This window comes from Hippocampus guttulatus, chromosome 2 (assembly GCF_054856545.1).
Source record: "Hippocampus guttulatus isolate MCC_2025c chromosome 2, RoL_Hgut_1.0, whole genome shotgun sequence".
NCBI classification, from domain to species: Eukaryota; Metazoa; Chordata; class Actinopteri; order Syngnathiformes; family Syngnathidae; genus Hippocampus; species Hippocampus guttulatus.
Window position 1 is genome coordinate 20,399,743 of NC_141262.1, and position 19,378 is coordinate 20,419,120.

Genomic DNA, 19,378 nt, shown 5'->3' on the forward strand with positions numbered 1-19,378 from the left:
TCAGCTTGTCATTAGAAGTGAGAGCTGCGAAAAAATTTCACTGTGATATAAAAATCATAATAATTAATGCAATATGCAATTTATTTTTAAACTGAAAAAAATATATTTTATGTACAATATTCATATATAAAATAGATTTCCAATTAAATTTTGTCAGGTTCCATCCATCCATCCATTTTCCGAACCGCTTGATCCTCACTAGGGTCGCGGGGGGTGCTGGAGCCTATCCCAGCCGTCTTCGGGCAGTAGGCGGGGGACACCCTGAATCAGTTGCCAGCCAATCGCAGGGCACACAGAGACGAACAACCATCCACGCCCACACTCACACCTAGGGACAATTTAGAGCGTCAGGTTGAAATTTAAAATTAAATGATTGCCTGATATCTTGTATGATTTCAAAAAAATGGACAAATATTCTTCCAAATTATCTTGTCAGAATACATTGTCTTTACAATTAAAAAAAATGTACAGCAAATCTAGTCACATTAAAATTTTAATCAAGCACTTTAAAAGCACCAAGCTGCATACTAAGTGCTCGAAATAAAGTTTAAAAAAAATCTGACATCTAAAAATAAAGACAGTAAAAACAATTGATAAATAACATTAAAACGGTAAACAAAATAAAGTACTAAGACATTGCCATCTCATTCAAAGAGATTGAAAATTGAATTTCAATATATTGGTGACACCTTTTGGGTGGCACGGTGGGCGACTGGTTAGCACGTCAGCCTCAAGGGTTCAATTCCGGCTCTGCCCTTCCTGTATTCCGTTTGCATGTTCTCCCCATGCCTGCGTGGGTTTTCCCCGGGTACTCCGATATCCTTACATTCCAAAAACATGTGTGGCAGGTTAAGGGAACACTCTAAATTGTCCCTAGGTGTGAGTGTGAACGCGGATAATTGTTCGTCTTTGTGCGCCCTGCGATTGGCTAGCAACCAGTTCAGGGTGCACCCCGCCTACTGCCCGATAACAGCATCGCCGTGACCCTCCTGAGGATAAGCGGATTCGAAAATGGATGGATTGGTGACACCTTTTCAAAAAGTGTTTTGTTTCTTTTATTCTCTCAGTGAAGCCAAGTATTTCCGAGTCAGAGTTTGCCCCTGTGGACATCCAGCCCTACATGTTTGGCAAGCGCCACCAGCTGACCTGCACTGCCTCCGGCAGACCCGCGCCACATATCACCTGGCTCTGGCAACCTTGTCACACAGACACCGTCCTCAAACAGTAAGTGCTCGTCATTCTAGGTTCCTTATCTTGCAGGGATGCAGGCAAAATTGCTGCATCTCAACTCTTAATGGGCTCCGGCAATAAGCTGCCGTCTGTTCTCACTCTCCTGCTGTCAAGAAATGGGAGTCTGTTGTATACTTTGAGAAAACAAAAAGACACGTCTGGATATTTACCCAAATAACGCTGTTTGTCACTCCCAGTCAAACTTTGCTGTAAAACTGCCACGTAAAACAAAAAACAATTCAATGGAACGTTGTGCGTTCAAAATCTTCACCCAAATCGTATTATTTCCTCTTGCAAATGCCTACTAGATTCTTGCTACGATATAATGCATAACACCGTAGAAAGAATAACAGAGATTAGCAGAGATGTGACACCAGTTATAAAACTTCAAATAACTGCTACTTTGGACAAACATGGCACACAAAACAAATGTTTAACTGACCTACTTTTTTAAACATACATCCTCTCTGCTCTGTAATAACTTGTTTTGAACTACTCCGGCTATGCTACATTCATTTTGGACTCTGAGCCACCAACCTTTTTGAAATTGAAAGTTACACGCGGAATTAGGGCCGGTGAAGAACAAAAAAAGGTTGGCAGGATTCTTATTTTTCTCTCCAAATTTGTGGAAATTACCTTTAATCATTGTATTAGGATATTCGCAGATATGAAGACACGGATCATTCTTGATTATATCAATCTCTGCCAGTGTGCTATTTTTCAAACAGGGCCACAAGCTACTTACTGTATGTGGTCCTTGGGGGGGGCTAACTGGTGCCCGCGGGCACCGCGTTGGTGACTCCTGCTCTAAACTTTCCATAGCTGTGAATGTGAATGTGTTGTGAATGGTTATCTGTCTCTATATGTGCCCTGTGATTGAATTGGTGACCAGTCCAGGGATATGCGGTGTAAGAAAATAAATGAATGGATGGATAGACATGGTCCCCACATGTTGTGCTCATACCATGTACACAAAACAGCAACCTAGACAAAAGTAGAGATGATGAATGGATGCTCATCTTCACCCATTAGGGGCAAAAAACTTAAATTGTACAATTCTGTTTATGCATAATCTCAAGCCATCCCAGAGTGCCAGTAAAAAAAACAACAGCACATCTCCACTGTCTAAATTGACTCAGAACACAGCACATTAATCAAAGTAAAGTAGCCCCGGAGAGGTGCCCTCACATTTGAGGTCAACGCCTTCGGATTCCAAAGAGGAAACAGTGGGGAGATATATTACCGCTGATTCCCCCAGTAATTCTTCGTGTACGATGAGTGACTGCTGCTGAATACCAGCCTGCTAGTGAACCCACAAACAAGATGAACGTTCCCCGAGATCCCGGCCGCTCTGTGACAGCGGGAGACCTTCGAGCCGTAAGATCAGCAAAACAATGGGCCATTAGCCTCGGGTTATCAGGACCCGGCACCATTAGCAAAAACAACAGTGCGTGAGTGAAGAGGGGACGCCTCACTTATTCCCGGAAATACTAAATTTCATTATGCTTTTAGCAAGGTGGGGTGGGATTGGAGGGGGGGGGCATATAATGTGCAGGTCAAGTTTAAAATAGTTTTAAATCTAATTAAACAAAATGTATATTTAAAGATATTAGAAGCTCTGTTCTGGGGCCACCCCTCTCCCTCATTTAAATACATGATTTCCCCTTCCCTCACTTAGTTTTATCATTAGCTTTATTTATTTTCAGAATACAAGTTATTTATCCATCCATCCATCCATTTTCCGAACCGCTTAATCCGCACTAGGGTAGCGGGGGGTGCTGGAGCCTATCCCAGCCGTCTTCATGCAGTAGGCGGAGGACACCCTGAACCGGTTGCCAGCCAATCGCAGGGCACACAGAAACAAACAACCACTTGCGCTCACACTCACACCTCAGGACAATTTAGTGCAGGGGTGGGCAAACTACGGCCCGCGGGCCAGATCCGGCCCGTTGGTCTTTTTAATCCGGCCCGCCGAAGATTGGTGCACAATTAAGGTTTGATTGCATTCATTTCATTTGGACTTGTAATGACAGGTATTACAAGTCCAAACGTTTGAAGATTGGTGCACAATTAAGGTTTGATTGCATTCATTTCGTTTGGACTTGTAATGACAGATATTTCAACGCCAGGTGGTGCAGTTACTTCAAGTTGCAGAGCACAGGGAGGGAGGGGAAGACGAAGAAAGAGGGAGAGAGTAATGACCATGGAAGGGAAAGTGATATGTATCTGATTAAACGAAGCGGGTAACAAAGTACGAAACATTCAGGAGACGCCTGGAGTCGGAAAGACTCAAATCTACGAGACTTTGAAAAACAAGGAAACGATTCTTACTCAGTCCGATTCTGGCAATTTCCATGAGTGAGTGAATTGCTTGTGGCTCGAGTAAATGAACATTTCCTAGAATGGTTTGATTGTTATCATGTTAAAAACTTTCTGCAAACTGGACCGCTAATAAGAATCGGAGAGCAGTCAAATGTGTAGAGCGTGAACAACAGGGGGCTCAGTACACATCCTTGAGGAGAACCGGTGCTGAGTGTGATGGTGGAGGAGAATGTTACATTATTACTGGCATACAAAGACATTGTGCTATCTTCTTTATTTTCTATTCCTATTTCTAACTTTTGGCCCAGCCCTCCACAATATTTTCTGCTTCTCATTTGGCCCCCCCGGGAAAATAATTGCCCACCCCTGATTTAGTGTGTTCAAAGAGCCTGCCATGCATGTTTTTGGAACGTGGGAGGAAACCCACGCAGGCCCGGGGAGAACATGCAAACTCCACACAGGGAGGCCGGAGCTGGAATTGAACCCGGTACCTCTGCACTGTGAAGTCGACGTGCTAACCACTGGACTACCGGGCCGCCCTACATAAATATATATATTTTTTAATGTACTTATCTGAGACTGCGGTTTTTAGAGTCCGCTTCTGTCCTGAACCTTGCGGACCATGACAGTCCATGGATCTTAAGCTGGGTTTGGATTGGATTGGATTGGATAAACATTATTGTCAAATGTACTGTATGTGTAACCTACAGCACAAATGAAATTTCTTCCCTCTCAACATAAAACAAGAGGATCCGCTGCGGGTGTCCGTGATACGGAATAAATGCTTAAACAGCTTTCCACCTATCCTTGGCCGAAAGGCTGAGAGCAAACTTAGATTAGCCCACTCTCAAGCCTCCAAAGCCGCCACCGCCTGCGGTGGCAAACAATCAACCTGATGAGACGAAAGGCCGAGGAGGAAACGGCCCGAGTGACAGGAAGGGCCTGGCTGTGCGTCACCTCCAACAGGAAACGCCAGCGTGATCTGCTCCAAGGAGATAAGGTTGATGCGTAGACCTTGGCAGTCAAACAGGGGACCGCTGATAACGTCGCAAACTGGCAACCCACAATGACACCCCGGGACCTTTTACAGCAGGTGTGAACACAATCTGGTTTGTGGGCCATTTGCGACCCGTAGGCGGCATTGAGTTCTGGATGAAATTAAGCGGCTACTTACTGTCAGAAGCAAAAGGGAAAATAAGTGGGCTTGAAAATCAAGGATGTACTTTCATATTTCTTTTCCATCTGTTCTGCGTCAGGTTCCAATTTGTGAACATATCAGCATTCTGAATGTTGATATATTTTTTTTCTTTTCCCCTTAATGCAGCCATCGGTTAGCGTTTGGAAACCTCTGTTGTACACTTTGCGCCTATCAGCCTACTGTCAGCTTCCTCAGATTGATTGTTTCCCCTCCGTCCAAAGATGAGATATGATCTTGAATGAATTTACAGTGTCGAGCACTTGCAGGGTCAAGTCTTGATAAAACAAACATTGTGTACGATTCACCACTCAGCAGGCTAGAGTGGCTACAGTCCAGACACTTCTCCAACAGATGCGAGATCTTGATTATTTCTCATTTGCTTAACCCTCACTAAGGTTATTATCAACAAAATAAAAACTAGAGTGGGGAAAAACATTTTTTGTGAAGTGAAATAAAAATGTAAAATAAAGGGTGTGGCCTACTGAGTGACACCCAGAGGTTCGAGTCAGTCAGGTTGGCTATTCACCACGCAATTAGTTCAGCCTTCTCCATGCTCCCTGTGAGTGTTTTCATTTCGTATTTAAGTGTGTGACTGAACATGGGTGACTGTCGCTCTTCTTTTTTGTTCTCTTCACTCAAACTGGAGTCTGAATGTATGATAGCGCTCATTTTGGCCACAACTCTTAAAAACACACACAAATACTACAGTGTGTTTGTGTGAAATTTGGCTTTGTTACAATGTAAATAAATCTTTACATTGTATTTTGCTTTTTGTTTTCATATTTATCAATATTTAATATTTTTTCATGTATTTCTCTTTTACGAAACAATGCTATTTTTCTTAGTGAAAAAAGGTAACAAAAATGCAGACCAGACATTATTAGAAGTACCAAGAACTAAACTGAGGCTCAGAGGAGATCGAGCCTTTTCTGTTGCTGGTCCCTCTCTCTGGAATGACCTCCCACTGAACATTCGGCAAGCCTCCTCGCTGCCCATCTTCAAATCCCTCCTCAAAACTCACTTGTATTCTTTGGCATTCGACTCAGCATGACTTAGATTTGTTCTTGGTTTTACTGTTTGGTGCTTTCTACCGTCTTTATTACCGATTTGTTTTACTGTTTATTGTATATGTTAAATTGCTCCATGTACAGCACTTTGTATGCAGCGATGGCTGTTTGAAAGTGCTCTATAAATACAGTTGACTTGACTTGACTTGAAAAATAGTTTTTGGGGGTGCTGGAATGAATTAATAGGAGCATTTATTTGACGTGACAAAGTTCAGTTGTAAGCTTGGTGAGGGAACAAATCATAAACTTTTAAGTCAGGGTACTACTATGCATTTTTTTTAAAGATTAGGTTTTCTCACACAATAGTTATTGTGATCTTTTTTTAATTTCACATCTGATAAATAACTTGTGGCGGCCCGGTAGCCCAGTGGTTAGCACGTCGACTTCACAGTGCAGAGGTTGTCACCAATCCATCCTCCATTTTGGAGGCTTGAGAGTGGGCTAATCTAAGTTTGCTCTCAGCCTTTCGGCCAAGGATAGGTGGAAAGCTGTTTAAGCATTTATTCCGTATCACGGACACCCGCAGCGGATCCTCTTGTTTTATGTTGAGAGGGAAGAAATTTCATTTGTGCTGTAGGTTACACATACAGTACATTTGACAATAATGTTTATCCAATCCAATCCAATCCAAACCCAGTTTAAGATCCATGGACTGTCATGGTCCGCAAGGTTCAGGACAGAAGCGGACTCTAAAAACCGCAGTCTCAGATAAGTACATTAAAAAATATATATATTTATGTAGGGCGGCCCGGTAGTCCAGTGGTTAGCACGTCGACTTCACAGTGCAGAGGTACCGGGTTCAATTCCAGCTCCGGCCTCCCTGTGTGGAGTTTGCATGTTCTCCCCGGGCCTGCGTGGGTTTTCTCCGGGTACTCCGGTTTCCTCCCACATTCCAAAAAAAACATGCATGGCAGGCTGATTGAATGCTCTAAATTGTGCCTAGGTGTGAATGTGAGCGTGGATGGTTGCTCGTCTCTGTGTGCCCTGCGATTGGCTGGCAACCGATTCAGGGTGTCCCCCGCCTACTGCCCGAAGACAGCTGGGATAGGCTCCAGCACCCCCCGCGACCCTAGTGAGGATCAAGCGGTTCGGAAAATGGATGGATGGATGGATATATTTATGTACAGAACAAGGGGCGCGAAGCTGACAAAGTACAAATAATGACGCTGGAAAAACGAGAGAAACAAAAGACGCTTGCAAAAAGCAAGGAATACATACAGAATACAAACGAAAATAGCTTGTCGCAAAAGGACAAGAGAACCAAATGACGACAAATGCAAACCGAGAAGAACTTACCGAAACCAAAATGACAACTTACTAGAAAACGGAGAGCAAAAAACAGACAAGACCCCAAAAAAACAAGGAAGGGGAAAAACAGAGACGATCCAGCACGTCTATATGGCCTAGTCCAGTGGTTCTTAACCTTGTTAGAGGTACCAAACCCAATCAGTTCATATGCACATTAACCGAATCTTTCATTAGTGAAAAATAAAAATGTGACTTTTTACAAATTCAAGACATTAAAAAAAACACATTTATTAAAAACAAAAAAAAAGTAAATAAAATTGCATGGCCTACATTTTTTAAAAATTGTATGACGTACTATCACGACAGTCACACGTTGACGACTGAGCGAACTTAATTTCCCACTGCACTGATTGGACAAGCAATGTCATGTGATCATCTGCAGCCAGTGATGGCCAAGCGGGCGTGTCATAACTAATTGACATCTGGAGTCGGGTCTGTCTGAACCTCCATGGCAGAGGCTTCGTCGAACCCCTGAGACCGGTTCAGCGAACCCCTAGGTTCGATCCAACCCAGGTTAAGAAGCACTGGCCTAGTCATTCTACTTGTGCACAGACTTGCCTTCGTAGTTGCGTACTAGCACATCGACCAGAAGTGGGATACCAACAATATGAAATGATTGCTCAAATGGTTATAGGGTCAGCCGTTTTGATCAATTATTACACTTCTTTGAAAATGACGCTACTAGTAGGTGGCACGGGTCGAATCGTGTTTCTCCTGCAGCGTAGTAGTTTACTCGTAAGGTTCAATTGCGCATTATCCATCCATCCATCCATCCATCCATCATCTACCGCTTATCCGGGGCCGGGTCGCGGGGGCAACAGCTTTAGCAGGGAAGCCCAGACTTCCCTCTCCCTAGCTACTTCTTCCAGCTCTCCCCGGGGGATCCCGAGACGTTCCCAGGCCAGCTGGGTGACATAGTCCCTCCAGCGTGTCCTGGGTCTTCCTCGGGGTCTCCTCCCGGTGGGACATGCCCGGAACACCTCACCAGGGAGGCGCTCAGGGGGCATCCGAATCAGATGCCCAAGCCACCTCATCTGGCTCCTCTCGATGTGGAGGAGAAGCGGCTCGACTCTGAGCCCCTCCCGGATGACCGAGCTTCTCACCTTATCTCTAAGGGAGAGCCCGGACACCCTGCGGAGAAAACTCATTTCGGCCGCTTGTAACCGGGATCTCGTTCTTTCGGTCACGACCCATAGCTCGTGACCATAGATGAGGGTTGGAACGTAGATCGACCGGTAAATTGAGAGCTTCGCCCTTTGGCTCAGCTCCTTCTTCACCACGACAGACCAATACAACGTCCGCATCACAGCAGACGCTGCACCGATCCGCCTGTCGATCTCCCGCTACCTGCTGCCCCCACTCGTGAACAAGACCCCAAGATACTTGAACTCCTCCACTTGGGGCAAGATCTCCTCCCCGACCCGGAGGGGACACTCCACCCTTTTCCGACTGAGGACCATGGTTTCAGATTTGGAGGTGCTGATCTTCATCCCAACCGCTTCACACTCGGTTGCGAAACGCTCCAGTGAGAGTTGGAGAGCCCTGTTTGAAGGAGCCAACAGCACCACATCATCTGCAAAAAGCAGGGATGCAATACTGAGGCCCCCAAAACTGACCCCCTCAACGCTTCGGCTGTGCCTAGAAATTCTGTCCATAAAGGTTATGAACAGAATCGGCGACAAAGGGCAGCCTTGGCGGAGTCCTACCCCCACTGGAAACGATTCCGACTTACTGCCGGCAATGCGAAACAAACTCTGACATCGGTGGTATAGTGACCGAACAGCCCGTATCAGGGGGTTCGGTACCCCATACCCACGAAGCACCCCCCACAGAACTCCCCGAGGGACACGGTCAAACGCCTTCTCCAAGTCCACAAAACACATGTAGACTGGTTGGGCGAATTCCCACATACCCTCAAGGACCCTGCTAAGGGTGTAGAGCTGGTCCACTGTTCCACGGCCGGGACGAAAACCACACTGCTCCTCCTCAATCTGAGGCTCGACTTTCTGACGGACCCTCCTCTCCAGCACCCCTGAATAGACCTTACCAGGGAGGCTGAGGAGTGTGATCCCTCTGTAGTTGGAACACACCCTCCGGTCCCCCTTTTTAAAAAGAGGGACTACCACCCCGGTCTGCCAATCCAGAGGCACTCTCCCTGTTGACCACGCGATGTTGCAGAGGCGTGTCAACCAGGACAGCCCCACAACATCCAGAGCCTTGAGGAACTCCGGGCGGATCTCATCCACCCCTGGGGCCTTGCCACCGAGGAGCTTTTTAACCACATCGGTGACTTCAACCACAGAGATAGGAGAGCCCACCTCAGAGTCCCTAGGCTCTGCTTCCTCCAAGGAAGGCGTGTTGGTGGAGTTGAGGAGGTCTTCGAAGTACTCTGCCCACCGATTCACAACGTCCTGAGTCGAAGTCAGCAGCGCCCCATCCCCACTGTACACAGTGTTAGTGGTGCACTGCTTCCCCCTCCTGAGACGCCGGATGGTGGACCAGAATTTCCTCGAAGCCGTCCGGAAGTCGGCTTCCATGGCCTCACCGAACTCTTCCCACGCTCGGGTTTTTGCCTCGGCGACCACCGAAGCTTGGCCAGTCGATACCCGTCAGCTGCCTCTGGGGTCCCACAGGCCATAAAGGCTCGATAGGACTCTTTCTTCAGCTTGACGGCATCCCTTACTGCTGGTGTCCACCAGCGAGTACGGGGGTTGCCGCCACGACAGGCACCAACCACCTTACGGCCACAACTCAGATTGGCCGCCTCAACAATAGAGGCACGGAACATGGTCCACTCGGGCTCAATGTCCCCCGCCTCCCCCGGAACATGGGAAAAGCTCTGTCGGAGGTGGGAGTTGAAACTCCTTCTGACAGGGGATTCCGCCAGACGCTCCCAACAAACCCTCACAATACGTTTGGGTCTGCCAGGACGGACCGGCATCTTCCCCCACCATCGGAGCCTACTCACCACCAGGTGGTGATCAGTTGACAGCTCCGCCCCTCTCTTCACCCGAGTGTCCAGAACATGCGGCCGCAAATCCGATGATACAACTACAAAGTCGATCATCGAACTGCGGCCTAGGGTGTCCTGGTGCCAAGTGCACATATGGACACCCTTATGTTTGAACAAGGTGTTTGTTATGGACAATCCGTGGCGAGCACAGAAGTCCAATAACAAAACACCACTCGAGTTCTGATCGGGGGGGCCGTTCCTCCCAATCACGCCCCTCCAGGTCTCACTGTCATTGCCCACGTGAGCATTGAAGTCCCCCAGCAGAACAAGGGAGTCCCCAGCAGGAGTACTCTCCAGCACACCCTCCAAGGACTCCAAAAAGGGTGGGTATGCTGAGCTGCTGTTTGGTGCATATGCACAAACAACAGTCAGGACCCATCCACCCACCCGAAGGCGGAGGGAGGCAACCCTCTCGTCTACCGGTGTGAACCCCAATGTACAGGCACTGAGCCGGGGGGCAATGAGTATGCCCACACCTGCTCTGCGCCTCTCACCTTGAGCAACTCCAGAGTGGAAGAGAGTCCAACCCCTCTCGAGAGAACTGGTACCAGAACCCAGGCTGTGTGTGGAGGCAAGTCCGACTATATCCAGTCGGAAATTCTCTGCCTCACACACCAGCTCGGGCTCCTTCCCTGCCAGAGAGGTGACATTCCATGTCCCAAGAGCTAGCTTCTGCAGCCGAGGATCGGACCGCCAGGGTCCCCGCCTTTGGCTGCCGCCCAGCTCACATTGCACCCGACCCCTTTGGCCCCTCTCATGGGTGGTGAGCCCATGGGAAGGGGGACCCACGTTGCCTCTTCGGGCTGTGCCCGGCCGGGCCCCATGGGTGTAGGCCCAGCCACCAGGCGCTTGCCAACGAGCCCCACCTCCAGGCCTGGCTCCAGAAGGGGGCCCCGGTGACCCGCGTCCGGGCAAGGGAAACCTTGGTCCATATATTTTTGTCATCATAAGGGGTCTTTGAGCCGTGCTTTGTCTGGCCCCTCACCTAGAACCTGTTTGCCATGGGTGACCCTGCCAGGGGCATAAAGCCCCAGACAACTTAGCTCCTAGGATCATTGGGACACACAAACCCCTCCACCACGGTAAGGTGACGACTCACGGAGGGGCAATTGCGCATTAGTATGCCAAAACTGGCACTCAGAGTGGGAATATGACTTGTTTGACACACTTGTTCTTCTATTACACGGAATTCTCTTCCTCGCGAGGACAAAGACCTCACCACCAGCACATGGAGCCAAGATGGATGTCAAAGAAACAATGCTCAATAGGACAGGCCGACACTCTCTCTGCGTAGTCTCCGCGCGGTGACAGCTGTGAAGCTATTATAATGAAATACAATCACATAACTGCTCCGCTGGTATTCATTCCATCTGGGCAAGCGTTTAATGCAAATATTGTACATGGTATATTGTTCGGCACTTAACACGTACATTTGTTTTTCTTCATACTTGCAGTGTGACATGATAGCCATTTTTACGGCCATTGTTGACTCTCTCGCAGATGCATCGTCTCCTCGGAGCCAACGGTGGTCACCCTTATGGAAAAGGGAAATGTCGGTAACAGAATCGAGAGTATAAGGACCAAGCCTGAATTGGTTCAAGGAAAAAACAAGGTATGCCTTTGTTCCAGTATTTTGTTTTGTTTTGTTGTTTTTTTGTTCCATTTGAAATATTGTAGACAGCAGGGTTTTTATGAGCACTGGTACTGGCCAACATCAAGACAATATCCAATGGCAAGGCCGGATTCAAGTGGAATTCTTCCACGAGGAGCACATTAAAGTCTTATTCCTCATCTGAAAGGAATAAATCCTTTCCAATTCGCTTCCAATGAATGTGACGCGTAACTCTTCCATGAGCAACTGTGACCAAAACACATGAAAATGCGCTTTTATGGCAGTCGCTTTTGAAGAAATGCCTTCATCACTTGGAATTATTTATTCCTGGAGGGAGTGACCAGGAAAATGGGACATAGGTTGTTGTTGTTGTTCTTGTTGTTGGATTGGCAGGCGGAGCCCTAAATCTGAAAATGATTACCGGTACATTGTTTTTAAACTGCAGACTGACGCTGAATTGGTGCCATTTGCCTGTTGTAACGCTCCCAAAGTGAAAATGAAATGTGTGTGCTTTTTCAACTCTAAATCCGTAATATACACATTGAACGATTCAAAAATGTGTCATGGCCAATCTCGGGCAACTTTGTGATTTATGCCATCATTTTATTTGACTGAAACTCCTAATTTGTGTAACGGGAGCGAATTTTAGCATCGAAGTGGCAAACACATGAAATACGGCCACATTACATTTATGCAAATGCTAAATAACGAATAAAATACGTTAGCGATATCCCGTTCACAATAAACTCAATAGCTTGTTGGCAGTGAAAAAATATACCTTTTAAAAACTGTTTACGTATGTACATTCAATTGTTTATGTGCAGACAGTCCACTTACTTATTGAAATGTGATGAAGGCTGAAATAAGACAAGCCTTAATCAGATTGAGGTAAACAAACGACGGTATGTCTTTAGGCTGTAATGTCATTTCAAGAATCTAACTAATTCCATCATGTAAACCCAAAATGAGAGAGAAGAAAATGATCCAATTCCTGTTCGCGTCTTTTCACCTCAAACATAATCAAGAGCAGACTTGACTGCAATCGCGTGCGTCTTTCCATAGAATACTGTAAATATTTCGGATCTTGAGTCCAACTATGTCACGAAAACAGAAAGAATTGTGGTTTTTGGTTTTTTTTCCCCTAATTCTCATATGTCTGTCTTATTGTGGATGAAAAGTAGAATAGCTTATCTTTTCTTTTTACAAGGCTCAATAATTGTAAATGTGGCCCTTTTCACAGGGCATCGGTTCTAATACGTGGTCGTCATAAATAGTGGAGCCCCACTTGTTTACAAGTACCTGCGGCCGAAAGCGCTTGCTTTATGAGGGCGATGACTAAAGGTCAACGATAACAAGCGAGAATTTAAAAGGCGAGGGATTTGCTGGCAAATTCCTTTCTGTCACTCCACATAAATCGCGACGGCCCGTGAATTAGACGCTGGTCACAACGGGGGGGCCTCCGAGCCGAGCTGCTCCCCCAGAAGGCTGGCGAGTAAAAAAGGAAGTCTACAGAAACAGTGAAAAGACGGACTGTTTATTGCGCTTGGATGACATCATCGTTATTGGATAATAATTCTGTAATTCCTTGTCAGGGTTTGGGTGAATTGTGTTGAATTTCACTTGGAACCTTTTAGCAGTGCGCTCAGAAGAAATGGCATGATGCTGCAACAATATGATTATTATTGTGCTTGGATTGGACTCAAAGCTTTTTTTTCCTAATATTTTAGAATGGAATCTGTGGACATTCATCAAGCTTAAGGTCCATGTACTAGTATACTCTTTGACCTCACAGCATACTTACCCGACAACAATCACACTCATGCTGCCTTTCATCACTGTATGTTATTTGATTTACTATGTCCACACACTAATAGGACAACGTTGGCATACTACGTAGTACTGTAGTGCAACAACATCCTGACTAGTAGGGTCCAGCAGGCTACTAGTACATGAAATGTTTAGTTAACACCTGCACACTATGGCTCGTCATGTGTTGCCTAATTCTTGGCCCGAATTGTCTCTTTTAGCAGCACAACAGGTAACTGCTCAGTTTTAATTGCATGCAAGTAGGCCAGAAATGTTAGTGGGGAAAAAAATACTCGTAAGTCGTTATGCTATGCTCGTGACAAGGATGCATGAGTTGAATGACCATATCTCTTTTTTTTTTTTTTTTTTTCCACTGCTGTTTTGCAGTACTGAATGACATTTTGGCAAACTATTAGAAAAATTACTTGTGACTAGTCGGGCAAAAACTCAAATTCAGCCTAGTTATGGATTTTGCTTAATATTTAATTTGGCACTTGGAATCACATGAGGTCGTTGCAGGTCCGAAGATTGTAAAAAAGAAAAAAAAAGTTCATTCATGCTGCGCTGACCACTCTCCTCTTTGTTAATCGCGATTCACTGCTTTGAGCCTTTTTTTTTCTTTCCCCCTTTTACGATAATTGCCTTGTTGTTCCCATTCAGACTCGGAGCACCCTGGTGATTGGAGAAGCCAGTGTGTCGGGAAATTACTCCTGTTTGGCCCAGAATGAATATGGCAAAAGCATCATGAGCATCCCTTTCTTTGTTAGTGGTAAGTGGTCGGTCACGCCCATACATCTTCATTTCATAATCACGCAAAATAATACGGGACGGATACCACATGCTTTTCTCGTACAATATTCTTGAGAGGTAATTATAATAACCTGGAATGAGCATGTTGAGCGTACATTGTGCAATAAAGACACCAGAGGGGGGCATTAATTGAAACCAGGTTCCCTTGCAGCTGAGCGGCTTCGGGGTGTAAGCGAGGCAAATCCATCCCGAGCCATATGGAGCGCCATAATGGCACACGTTAAAAAGAAAACAAAACAAACAAAAAAAGCTATGAATAACTGCATTCTTTCCAGTGCAAGCAGGTCATTGTTCCCCCCCCCCCTCCCCTTTTATCTGCCAGGCCTCCACTATGAGAATTAGCATTTTATGTGCATCTGAACATTTCCAAATGTTCCCACATTAAATAATCAATTTCAGAACTGCCAGAACAACGTAAACTCAAATTGCTGACAGGCGGTGGGGAAAAAAAAAAGAGAATCACAATTTAAATTTTAAGGAAAATGGCTCAAACCTCACAAATTACTAGACTGCAGCATGGGAGAATTCCCAAGAGGAATCTGACTCTGGTCCAGAGGTGAGGAAGATGAGAGATGGTGGAATGCCGCTTAAAAAAAAAAGGACAGAATTGTAACAACAGCTGTCTTCTGTTACGGAACACAGAATGCTTCCCAGCGATGTGAATAAACAAGCACAGTCTGGTCCCCTTGGGGCCCACGTTGAGCTTCCCTGCAATTGGCTGACTGCTGCGGCACCATCAGCGACGCCGTCGTGCACCAACGTGCTTCCAATTATCGGTGATGAAACAGGAAATAACTCACATTGGACATTCCTGTCCCTGCTCTCTGTCTTCAACACTGGCCGGGACAGGAATTTGGTACCTGGGCCTTCAGGGGGGGGGACCTTATCCACCTCCTTTTAACACCGCTATCACTTCAGAATTATTAAAAGAAAGCAACACAGTGTGTGTGCCATGCACATCTGGAGCAGTTCACGGTCATTGTGTATCTAATATCGTGACTAAAATCTAAACGCATGTCACTCAGCAGAGATGCTGATTATTAAATGTATGAATGTGGGCAGATCACAATAGACGTGTTTTCCCGGTTGAACTTGGCTGTGAAAGGTTTCGCCAGGACCAAACTTTTCATAGGACAGAAAGATGATGACATAATCAAAGGTCAGCGCTCTCTTTGTGAGGAACAACAACAAAAAAAAAAGTGATTGTTTGAAAAAAAAAACTGTGAACCCCTTTATCGCTGGGGATACCTTCCAGGTGAGAGGCCATCTTCAATAAATTCATTGAAATAGTTTTAGCCACCTTCAAGCTTGAAACTCTTTTACCTTATATTGTTAAAACACACATTTTAAAATATTCCACACAGTCCTTAAAGCCTGTTCTCATTCTCCGAGTGTTAAAAATTGGGAGACTATTATACAACATCACTGGAAAGACATGAAAAGAAGACTTGTACTCACACAGTAAGAAGCGTCGCGTGCTTGCTTCAAGCTCTTGTTACTCCCAGTTGAGGTTTTACTGTAAAACGGACACAAAGCAAAAGAGAACTAGAAATTGTACTTTCAAACACTAAAATGTTCAACCAAACCAGATAACATCAAAATCCCATGAAGCTTAATGCTAACATACAGTACAATGCTAACAAAAGAAAAATTAGCAACCCCTCCAAAACAATGCGAACAGAAATTAGCATTGAGGTTACAAACCTTCAAACAACTTCTCCTTTGATACACACAGAGCAGTAACAGGTACAAGAACAATACTGGCAGGGATGTACTGTATCCTCTCTGTGGGAACAATGACTATTACTGCAGCTTAGTTGGGGACCTTCTCTGCCTCTTCTTGTTCTTAATTAAGTGTCTTCCAGTCGACGTGGTACTCCAAAAGATGATGCTTTAATGCAAAAGTAGCTGGGGTTCATTGTATAGTTTAGATTCTGTGAGCCAGTACTAGTTTTATGAAGACCCTGGGCTGATTATATTGACATTGCAACAAAATCTGGCTTCCATATACACATTCTGGAAGTAGTCCAGCCAAGAGAAACGCTACCAAATGAGGTGACATCATCCCTCCTTGTCCCACCAGATCACTCCGAGCCCATTTCCATCCAGCCTCAGTCAGCCGTGGAGAAGGACGACATCACCTTGAGCTGCCGGGCCTCACGTTATCTCTACACAGACCTGCAATGGCTGGATTCCCGGAATCGAACCGTCACCGCAAATGTGTCCCGTCTCCAGCTTGACCGCTACTCAATTGCCATCTTGCTCCATTTGCGAAACGTTAGCAAAAACAGCACTGCCGGTTATAAGTGTCGAGCTTCGAAGCTGCAAAATAAGCTTGAAGTCAAGTCGGCAGCTTTGAATGTGACTGGTACGTACGTACGCCTTTGCCCATTCTTACCGATATCCTACTGTGTGTCCAAAACTGGTAGACATTTTATCCTTACCTGTTTCAGCTCATTAGTCGAATAATTAGAGTGAACTCATAAAACAATTGTGTCTTATTAGAGAGGTTTTGTCCTCTATCGCCTTCTGTGACTGTATGACATTTCTATGCACTAGTAGAATGATAAGGGCACAGTAATGGAATAACTAGCTGCACTCATCAGATGCCTGTTTTACGAGTGGCTATTTTTTATTTTTATTTTTTTTACTATTGCTTTTCATTAAGATATGACTTTTTTATGCACTAGGATAATAGTTAAAAAAAAACAACCTTTCTTACAATTAACAGTTTTCCACTGTATGACATTTCTGTGTACTGGTAGAATGACTAGTGTGCACAACAAGATGAACAACTAGTCACTTGGGACTAGTGAGCATCTGCATTGTACTAGATCTACTTGTGATCTTAAATAGAATTTTACAATATTAGATAATCCTTTTATGATCCATCCATCCATCCATTTTCCGATCCGCTTATCCTCACATGGGTCACGGGGGATGCTGAAGCCTATCCCAGCCGTCTTCGGGCTGTAGGCGTAGGAGACCCTGAACCGGTTGCCAGCCAATCGCAGAAATTTGAAACTTTAATGATCCCCAGAGAAAACCTTAAATAAAATAATAATAATAATAATGTCAATAGTCTTACTAGTAGCATGCAATTGTCAACTAGTGTGCAGTATTTCTGCACTTGTAATATGTAGTTCTTCTACCAGTGCCCCCTAGTCATTATACTAGTAAGACATCGTCGTTATACGAGTGCACGAAATTGTCTTACTGCTTGGTGTGGCCAAAGAGTGTAAAGTACATGGAAAATTCAGCGTACTAGTAGGTACTAGTAAGCTGTCATAAAAATGCTCAATGCCAGTAGTCCAAATTTACTTCAGTGGTCATAGTACAGTACAGGAGTACTGTAATTCAAAGTGTGTTTTTGTGTCATCCAGCGAGAAAGCAGCCCTGGCTGAGTCAAAATCTCACTGATCGGGACGTGAACAGCAGCAGCACACTGATGCTGGCCTGCCTGGCTCAGGGGGTTCCTCACCCCAACATCACATGGTACAAAAACAGCGTTCAGCTGGAGGAAGGCCCAGGTAAATGATATCATCCTCTATTGTTATTATTTCTTTTTTTTATGCCATTCAAATAGCCTAGTAGGAACGGCTGATGTGACAGTTATTTTATTGGCATGGGGCAGTTACGATTGAGCCGTATGAATTCTGCCTAGCAACAAGTGACCACATATGATAACCAGCCAATCACACTTAATACAATGAAATATGGTGTATGAAATCATGGAAGTTCAAGCTGGCATTTTAACCACTGAACAGGACGTCACCACTGACAAGTGTGTTTGCTATTTGGGGGCCACACATTTTCACAAGCTCAAGCACCTGATGAATAGGGCTCAGCATCTTTTATTTCAATCAGCAGTTCTGCTAAAACCCACGTTTCCTGCCCATTTGCAGGAATCACCCTGAGGAAGGACGGCACACTGATCATCGAGAGGGTGAAGAAGGACGATGAGGGTCTCTACGAGTGCGTGGCCAGCAACAGCGAGGGTGTCGTCAGGACCAGCGCTTTGGTCACTGTGCTCGGTAAGATTTTGTGCAGTCAATGAGATCAAAACGCCACCCTCGATGTTTGGTCAGCACAACCGCAACACAGCTCCACTCCAATTTCAGTTTAGAGAGTTTCCCTTGACGTAAGGTAAAAGTAGCAAAAGTACTCAAATGCTGTACCTCAGTACAAGGACAGACACGTTGGTAAAACAAAACTCTGGTAAGAGTAGAAGCAATGTAAAGTAACTCCTTTACAGAACGTAAGTCCAAGTAAAAACAATTTCATTCTGAATGGTTTTAAGTACAAATGTAAAAAAAAAGTTTACTGTCCACTATATCCTGTTTTTGATAACTTAGCAAAACCAAAAACCATCTCTATACAAAACATTTTTCCTCTTTTACTTATTTTAAGAGACAATTTACTTTGTACAGCACCATTCATACCCAACAAATATCCAAACTAATTTATATGGACAAATAATTTCAAAACAAGATCAAATTAAAAGATGAAAATCAAGATAAATCCCAAAATAAAAGTAGGATAAATTAAATCAAAACCACAAAATTAAAGATTGAGATTACAATGTTCTTTTTCAATTCATTTAAAAAAAAAAAAGCCACAGTGAACATGAAAGACTGATTTAAATCTAGCCTTCAGTAACATGCTAATACTGAGAAGTAGAAAAAAGCTAGCAATGAGCTTTTATGCTATCAAAATATGTCCCCCGATGGTTCGCGACTGTGGTGAACCGACAAACCAAAAAATATTTCGATATATTAAACAACGGAAACAATACCTGTTTGTGTTTTTGCAGATTACATGGAAAACATTAGGCTGGCAAGAGACAAAACAACATGAAGCATTAGCATTAGCATCGAGCCAAAAGGGGTCAAGTGAGCAGAATGTGCAGTGTGTTTATATGAATGGTAGTGGAATAAAAGTAAAAAGATACATATATATACCTCTCAACTAATCAAACAATTAAACTGTGTGGTCATATTTGTACTTGGTTA

At 44.8% G+C, this 19,378-nt stretch overlaps 1 protein-coding gene across 2 annotated transcripts in view; it reads left to right on the forward strand.

Annotated features, from left to right (window-relative positions):
* Positions 1-19,378, forward strand: part of kdrl (kinase insert domain receptor like) — a 56,624-nt gene that overhangs the window by 16,156 nt on the left and 21,090 nt on the right. For both annotated transcript variants that reach the window (XM_086101244.1, XM_086101245.1), the window contains exons 10-15: positions 1,068-1,224; positions 11,639-11,750; positions 14,217-14,325; positions 16,450-16,734; positions 17,750-17,896; positions 18,272-18,400. In XM_086101244.1, coding sequence (XP_085957370.1) covers positions 1,068-1,224; positions 11,639-11,750; positions 14,217-14,325; positions 16,450-16,734; positions 17,750-17,896; positions 18,272-18,400 — 939 coding nt within the window. The remainder of the gene's footprint in view (positions 1-1,067; positions 1,225-11,638; positions 11,751-14,216; positions 14,326-16,449; positions 16,735-17,749; positions 17,897-18,271; positions 18,401-19,378) is intronic.